General features: G+C 37.9%; 1 protein-coding gene across 1 annotated transcript in view; it reads left to right on the top strand.

The window, feature by feature from the left end:
- LOC104961526 (nectin-4-like) overlaps window positions 1-5,994 on the top strand; it is a 12,066-nt gene extending 6,072 nt beyond the window's left edge. Inside the window, exons 2-3 of the mRNA XM_010789835.1 lie at window positions 2,926-3,126; window positions 5,714-5,994. Of these exons, the coding sequence (XP_010788137.1) occupies window positions 2,926-3,126; window positions 5,714-5,979 (467 nt within the window). The 3' untranslated portion in view covers window positions 5,980-5,994. The remainder of the gene's footprint in view (window positions 1-2,925; window positions 3,127-5,713) is intronic.
- The last annotated feature ends 3,302 nt before the right edge of the window (window positions 5,995-9,296 follow it).

Here is a 9,296-nt window from a genome sequence, read left to right as displayed (position 1 = left end):
AAGCTGCTGAAGACTCTCACTTTGTCGGGTTAATATTTGGATTTTGATATACTTTATTAATCCCCGTGGGGAAATTGTTTCTCTGCATTTGACCCATCCTAGTGTTAGGAGCAGTGGGCTGCCATTATGTACGGCGCCTGGGGAGCAGTGTAGGGAACGGTGCCTTGCTCAGGGACACCTCGGTAGCACTTGAACTGGTGACCTTCCAGTTGCCAAGCCAAGTCCCTATCGACTTCGCCACCACCGCCCGTAAAATATTTAATATATAATATTGATTACTGGTTCCCGATTTCTTTAGAAAATTTCGATTTTCATGCAAAAACTCTATTAACATTTAAAACATTGCACCTGTTCATGCTAAATAATAAGTAGAATTCTTGCACACTGTTTTTTTATGTTATAGCGTTTGTGTCATGGACATTTTTGGAATGAAATTCACATTATTGAACAATATCTTTGTACTTGCCAGGGTTCTTACGGTCATTGAAAACCTGGAAAAGTCATGGAAATTCAAAATGCTAATTCTAGGCCCTGGAAAAGTTTTGGAAAACAATATTTTTCCCAAAGTTTTGGAAAAGTCATGGGAATTTAACTAAAGTTGAATAAAATATAATTTATATTTTATCTAATCGCCGAAATAGTAATACTATAATGATAATAAATACTGAATCGTATAGTAATGAAACGTAAAATGGCATTTAACTGACGAGGTGTTTTGCTGGTGAGAGATTTGAGTTGCTTTAGTCTGTAGAAGCTAGTAAGCCTACTATTTGATTTGTTTTAGATCGGCACAACATGTTTCATATGCAGACCTTATTTTCCTGTTCCATGTTAAAATAAACCATTTTCAGTGGTACCGCTGAGAAAGAGTTATTTTTTTGGTCATGGAAAATGGGGTAAAGGTCATGAAGTCATTGGTGAAAAAGTGTATGAACCCTGTCTTACTTGTACTAAATATATGTTGTAATTACTTGTACTACTTATACTCCAGCCACACACGGCAACAACCTATCAAAAAGGAATCAAATACTTGGGGAAATAACCACATAAAAGTGTAATTAAAAACAGAAACATTAATAATATAAGGCAAACATCGTAATGTATGTAAAGATCAATGGAATACACTTTAAAATAGAACATTTTATATCTTATAATATATTAGAAGGGCAATCGATAAACATTGTTTTTAATCAAGAGGATGCTGAACCTGATTGCTGGTCAGACAAAATCTAATTCTAAAATATCATAATCTTGAAAATAAAAAACATCCATGTATTTATAGACTTCTGAAACTTTAAATAGATGACGACAAAATAATTCAATAACAAGGAATTTTTAAGTAAAAAATCAGTCAGTGTGGAAAAATAGCAACTACAGTAAATCATCATGTAACATAATTGTTTTTTGAGAGTCTATTCACAAACAGAGCGACGTTTCTATTTTTAAAGGGAGAATTAAGAATCATAAAAGCACTATTGTTCCTGTTGTTTGCCTCACAGCTTGAAGCTCATCCTCCACCTCTTTGTGGAGTTTGTTGCTCTTTGTCTGCGTGCCATCAGACGAGCAGGTTGGGTGAACTTGTGACGTCCATAAGGTGTGAATGTGTTTACCTGTCTACATGCAAACCTGTCTGGGGTCAACTTCAACTCCAGCCCAATGCATTATGGGAAAATGTCAGGGGCTTTGTATAGGAAATGAGTGCATCTAGTTGTTTTAAGATGTACACATGTGGCATTGTTGTCTAGAAGGAAACTACATCGTGCTAGCTTAAGGTGGAAAGAAATTAGAGCTTCAACTAGCAATTATTTTTTAAATATAGCATTATCAATGAATCATTTATAGTCTAGGAAGTTTCAGAAAGCGTTGGGAAATGTTCTTCACAAGCTCCCAGAGCCTACGGGAATGCCGTCAAATTGCTTGTTTTATCTGACTTACTAAATAAACCCAAATATATTTAACAAGAAAATGTTTGGGAGCATCATTAGAATCACCAATATGGTCCTGACTGAGTTATCTGAGAAAGCCCTTGAAAAAAGATATTCAATGTCCTCAAACGGATATTGAAATGCTTGGCATGTAGTGAAATCTGGACGACAATTGAACAAATGAACATGACATTTTGTGCAGCTTAATCAGGACTTTGCGCTTAGTGCCAATTAGCAAATGTTAGCATTAATTGTTTTAACACTTTGTTATGCTAATATGGTTGTTTTAAAAACGATAGCATGCTAATGCTAGTGTTTAGCTCCAATCAATGTTGTTCAGGAAGTGAGTCTACATTCCCAGGGTCCTATGTTCCCCAGCTCCATATCTTCTCATTATGACACATTAAAGGCCTCCTATCATACTGTTTTTCATCAATATATTATATAGCTCTCAGATATATACAAACATGTCTCTGAAGTGTTTGGCTTCAAACACCAAACATTACAGCATTACCCATAATCCCCTCTGTTTCAGCCCTGTTTCCAAAGTGCTGATTCTCTGTCTGTTACTTTAGATGAAAATAAGGAGCCCCTCCCCACGCCCCTCTGAGAGATATTTGGTTAAAAAGAACTCAATGGTGCTCTAGGAGGAGATTCAGGTGATAAGGAGGGGGAGGGTGGGGGGGTTACCTTGGTTGGTGATTGGCTAATGGTTACACAAGCCAAAACATCGTTATGACATCATAGAGTGGCCAAAATCTGATCAGCTCATTTTCAGACAGGTTTTTATAGAAATGGATCAGGACAAAAAGAGAGAGAATCTTTGTTCCTGAAACTTTCAGAATCTCTTTCCACAGAGGGGACACATGTTGATGTAGAAGAGACATGAACAAGTGGATTTTGCATAATAGGTGACCTTTAAGACCTTCCTACCACTCTCCATGTTCCTGTTACAATCTCAATATCTCTGATAAAATCCTCTCTCTCTCCCTCTCCTCAGTGATCTGTGTGCAGGGAGACTTCGTGGAGCCCCCTCAGCCCGAAACCCCGCTGCGCTCCTTTGCAGAGAGTGAGACCAGACTGCCCTGCCACTACCAGGTGGAGGGAGGGCAGAAGGTGGTGCAGGTCACGTGGTACAAGGACCTCCCAGACGGCAGCAAGGATCAGATCATCACTGCTCACTTTGTGGACGGACACACAGGTGAGATGCAGCGAATACATGCACTGATTATTATGTATTTATTTCAACAAGGAACCTGCATACAAATACATTAATCTCAGAAAAGAGAAGAGATTAATTATGCCAGATTTGAGCTGATTTTTTCAATCATTTCCATCTGCAGCCCATATAGAACATACTGTATGCATTAACTCAAATTCCAAGTTTTGGTTCTTGAAGATACAATAAAGATTACCCATACTGTCTAATTTCTAATATAGATCAGTCACTAGAGATTGTTCAACCGCTTAGAGATGTCCCGTCCCTTAGCCTATCACGTACAATGTGATGGAGGACTAGCCAATAGCAGCGTGAGTGTTACCTAGTGATGTTATTATGTTACATTGAGGCGTTTCAGAGGCCTGTACTACGAAGCAGGATTTTCGCTTAGCCGGCTAACTTCAGCGAAAATTCGGGGTTTCCGGTCCTACGCATGGATGTATAATAAGGTCCTACGACGCTGGTTCTCTTTTTAGCAGGCTAGATCTCCATGGTAACTTATGCTGAGCGGCTAACCTGCCCCGGAGCAGGTTAGGTTGCAGGCTAAGAGCTCAACTCAGTGAAAGCACTGCCTGCTGACCAATCAGAGCTCAGTGTGTAGAGTTTAAAGCGATCAAGTCATATTACAGGAGAAAGGAAATACAGAAAAACTGCCGTTGCAGGAAAGACGGCCGGCAAAAATCACCGACTGTGTGAACGTGAACATTAATAGAATATCACCTCCCATCTTCAGAGCAATCTGACTATTATAACATTAGCGTTAAGAAAGCTTACTTAAATATCTGCCACAACATAAGTAACCGGATCAGAGTAACATTAAGTACAGTCCGCGGCATATCACATCATAATGTATCATATATTTCCTTATCTGAGTCAGCTGAGCCGTATCTGGCCGTGCAACACTCACAGTGTCACATACTGTATGCAGAAGTATTATTTTTAGAAGGGGCAGTGATATCATAAACCTGTTAATGTACGCATTCAAACACTTTTTCTTTTACCAGCTGTATTCACCTTGCAGTTGCAGCTATGTGGCTTTTATCCTGGATAAAGTGTTCGATGTTAACTTCTTCATATTTGTCTAATATTATAGTTGACTTTTCATTCAGGAAGTATGACGCGTTGTCAGTAGTACGCTTCTCCATGTTTGTGATTGGTCGAATGCTCCAAATACCACCCCTTTCATGTGAACGCGCACCTAACTAGATAGGACACGGCTGGCTTGAGCGATCCACTTGATAACCCACGTCGTAGTACAGTTTAGCGAGAGCGTGTATGTTTTGGATTAGGCCAACCGGCTAACTCAAACATATCCAGGTTAGGTTGAACCAGCTTCGTAGTACAGGCCTCTGATGTCTCATTTGAGTAGTATGATTGCTGTTGACAGGCGCTGTGTTCAGGAGGCTGAGCTTGGCATGAAATCAATTATAAATGATAACCGTCAAAACCACATTTCATTCCAGTTCATAACAATTAAGTTCAACTGTCTGTCCTAATTAATATTGGATCATGGCTCTTTGAATGATTTTACAAATACAACAAACCTGTATAACACTGATTGGAAATGAGAGCATATCATGAGACTGCTTAAAGTGCTATATATATACATGTATTATTATTATTATTATTACACTAGGACTATTTGTTTTTAAGTGAGGGTTTTGGCGTCATTAAAAAAATATTGGTTGATTTTGCCTAGGAATGTTTTGTTTCCATATTATAAATAAAACCCTCTGTTTGAGCTTCGTTTAAAGAATGATTGTCATATTATTCCTTGGCTTTAAGTGACAACCGTCAAAACCACATTTCATTCCAGTTTATAACCATTAGGTTCAACTGTCTGTCATAATTAATATTGGATCATGGCTCTTTGAATGATTTTAAAAATACAACAACCCTGTACTACAACGTGATTTGAAATGAGACTGTTTAAAGCGCTATATAAATACATGTATTATTATTATTATTATTATTATACTAGGACTATTGGTTTTTAAGTGAGGGGTTTGGGGTCATTTAAAAAATACTGGTTTATTTTGCCGAGGAATGTTTTGTTTCCATATTATTATTATTTGGGAAATTTGTATTTTCCTCATGTATATATATTTTTTAATGTTATATTCTTTAACTTTTTACATTTTTAATGCTATTTTATTTCTATTTCTGAAATGTTTTGGACTGTTTATTCCTTGTGTCTTAATCTATCTATTAATCTATCCATCCATCCATCCATCTATCTATCTATCTATCTATCTATCTATCTATCTATCTATCTATCTATCTATCTATCTATCTATCTATCTATGATATGCTGATTTAAACGCTTGGTGTTAGACTTGTGTTTTGTTTAGGTACAAATCTCTCTATCTCTCTCTCTATCTATCAACAACTATTTATCTATCTACCTACCTACCTATCTATCTATCTATCTATCTACCTATCTATCTATCTATCTATCTATCTATCTATCTATCTATCTATTTATAAAAAAAGTCTGTTTGAGCTTTGTTTAAAGAATGATTGTCATGTTCCTTGGCTTTATCTGAACTCTTTTCATGTGGTACATCAGAGTTTGGGCGTTTCTCCGGCCGGGTGAGGTTCGAGAGCGGGAGTCCCACGGTGAACTCGGCTCTTCTCATCCCGAACACGGAGGAGTCGGACAAGGGCAGCTACACCTGCCACATCTCCACCTTCCCCAACGGAAACTTTGAGAGGCACATCACCCTCACCGTCTGGAGTAAGAGTCATCATCTCTCTCTCGTTTTCTCCTTTTCCTCTCTTCTCCCACACATTTCTAATCCTGTCAGAGCTGCTGTAATGATGTTTAAACCATAATCATGTTGACAGAAGGGAAATCCAACCTGGGGAAATTAAGCATGTTTGCCAACGTGGCCAAAAACACTGACAACTTATCTAAATCTTTAGCTTGTGAAAAGCAAAAAAAGTGAATGTGTTTTTTTGAATACCAAGGAACAGTAATGCCAATTGAGAGACAACAAGTGCACCATGTATTGAGCGGAAAAAGCAAGAGTATACTCAGTGCTGCTTGTATTAATAATAGATGATATTCATGTATTCATAAGCCCCAAGCAAGATGTGGAGGGTGTTTTACAATAAAAGAGAAACAGTTTCGAACCACAGGGTTTGACTTTGTGTTAAGTTTCCAAGTTGAGACTGGTACATTTTATTTATATTGCCCAAAACCACACAGGGCTTTACACCTGCTTTCCTCAGACTCCTTTAGATGTGTGTAAAGAAACAGATTGTCCTCTTAACCGAAGAGACAACAGTATGAGAAAAGCAACGACAATATCACATTTTAAAGTACTAACATACATATAAGATATGCAACAGACAAGACATCTGTTATATATCACAGCAGTTTCCATCACTTAAAGGTGGGGTAGGTCATTTTGGAGAAACCAGCTCGAGTACGCTAGAATTTGAAAATACACAACCGGAAAAAATCTGCCATTTCCTTACAGAGCCCCTCCTCCAACACACACGAACGCACACATGACCAATGAGGGCACGAGAGAAGTTTGTGCTCAGATGAAAGGCTGACAGGCAGGTAGGCCATCCAGTTATTTTAGCCGGGCCGGCTCAGATGATTGGTCGTACTTTTTACAGCGCCAAGGCTTCCACAGATGACATTTTTTATGGATTTATTGTCAAAGCACTTCAGATATTCATTGCTATCGGGATGTTAAGAGCATTCCATGGAATATAACTAAAAGTGTATCTCGAGCCGGTTTCTCAAACTTACCTACCCCACCTTTAACTAACTCTGAAACATAAAAAGGTTAATTACTAAACTAATGGTATCAACGAAATCTGGTTTTTATCCCATTCAAAGTCTCAAAACAAATAGGTTTTTCATATGAAAGAAATATCGAGTTCTGCAAACTTTTGAACTCACAAATAAACTACATTTTCACGTATTAAATATCTAGACATTTTCTATTTCTGCATTGCTGTCATTGTCTGATTGATGTCTTTCATTTTGGATCTCCTCCTTCTTCCACTTACTGAGACAATTGCATTGCATAAGGATTTCAGTGGAGACATAATAGTGTGGGAAATGCTGCTTCACTCCTTCAAGTAAAACCTGCAGCGCTGCTCTCTGTTCCTTAAATTATTTTCTCATGTCGCTCCGCCATCAACGGTGACAGCTCCGCTGTAAACTTGTCCTGACACGCCAAAGATCCGACAGAACTACCACAACACACACACACACACACACACACACACACTAACACACACACACACACACACACACACACACACACACACACACACAACCTGCAGCATTAAAATTCCCTCGACTCTTTTTAACCCATAAAAGTGTAACACTAAATGTTGAACCCATAAGCTACATATAGATGCTCTGCTTTGATTTAATTGTAAACACATCTGGATTACTTTCTCTATTATTCAGTGAATTGTTTTCAATGGGATTTTTGTTTACTTAGCTGGGTGTATTTAGCCATGAGTTATCTCTTATTAAAAGATTAAGTAGTTTCGTCATTTCGTTTTTCTGTGCAGGATATATCCCTGCAGGTAATCTCTTCCCAGTCAATCAAACACGGATGACGGTGCGTTTGTGATGTCATGTTTCCTGTAGTTTCTGTTTATAAGGTTATTAGGGTGGAGACCTTTTCTTTGTCTGGTAATCCCTAATGGATATTTCTGCTAATGCTAACTACGTGTTTTGACTTCTACGTTAATAATCCGAGCGCCAATGGAAAGACTTCCCAGGTGTTTACTACAGGCCGGGGCGTGAACCACAATCGTGTTTAACCAGTTGTTGACCGAGAGTAACCAAACAGAAATGTATTTATGTGAAGCATTTCCCCACATGTTTTTAAAATACTTCTTCTTGCACAACAATGATAGACTTGTAGTGGAGACTTTCTGAATGAATGATGTTCATACGTGATGTTGACAGTACCTCGTGTGGTTGGTTCTTCAGTTAGCTCCAAGTTGTGCTTATTTTTCTCTATTATGTTTCAGGATGAATTAAAAGTCTTTTTTTTACAACAATATTTTTATCTGAATCTGTCAGCAACAAGATCTTAATGAGCCTGTGGCTCAAACTTGTCTCTGACATACAAAGACAATCACTACACAAATATCTAGTGACATCCTATATTTAAGGAAGCCAATTACTGTCATTTTAGGTAAAGACAGATAAACTATGAGCAGGATTTAGGAAGTATTGATTAAATCTTAATGCAGTAATTGTAAGCAATGTGGATCACAGAAGTGGTTAAGCTCATCATTGTCAATCACACAATCTTCCATCTTCAAATGCCTAAAGCAGCTAACTCAAACCTCAAACACTAATCCTCTCAGAGAATGTTAAACATCCAAGTGAAGTAAGAATAAGAAAAACACATTTGAAATCAGATAAGATGGAGCTTTATGGATCCCCGTAGGGAACTTCGGGTGCTATAGCAGCAACAGAATAAGACAGAAACACAGATACATGACAATATACATTGGGATAATAAGTAAAATAATAAAAAAATAAACTAGTAGCAACAGTATGAATAGAAATAACAAAAATTACATGAGTTAATATCTGATTATCTGATTGGGTGAATGTACATACAGATATGGGACAAGGTTAAATATATATATATATATATACACACACATTTGCATGAAGCACTGCGTCTGGATTTGGAGTCTTTCTTTCCTCTTTACTGACCCTGTTCAATATATATATGCCGTTAATAACTGTGCAATATATACCTGGCTGCTAAATCCTCAGAACTGTTACAGGGTGTGTATTTTGTAAATCCCGATAGCAATGAATATATTAAATGATTTGACAATAATAAATACATAAAAACATTTCATCTGTGGAAGCCGTAGCGCTGTAAAAAGCACGACCAATCATCTGAGCTGGCCCGGCTAAATTAACTGGATGGCCTACCTGCCTGTCAGCCTTCCATCTGTGCACAAACTTATCTCGTGCTCTCATTGGTCATGTGTGTGTTGGAGGAGGGGCTGGAAGTCTGAAGGAAGAGGCAGATTTTTTCCGGTTGTGTACTTTCAAATTCTAGGGCACTCGAGCTGGTTTCTCCAAAATGACATACCCCACCTTGAAGTTGTCTTTGGCTCTTTTCTGCTGTAACAATAGAGGT

This window comes from Notothenia coriiceps, unplaced genomic scaffold, assembly GCF_000735185.1.
Source record: "Notothenia coriiceps isolate Sejong01 unplaced genomic scaffold, NC01 NC01_scaffold00033419, whole genome shotgun sequence".
In the NCBI taxonomy this organism is placed as follows: Eukaryota; Metazoa; Chordata; class Actinopteri; order Perciformes; family Nototheniidae; genus Notothenia; species Notothenia coriiceps.
This window is presented reverse-complemented; position numbering and strand designations above follow the sequence as displayed.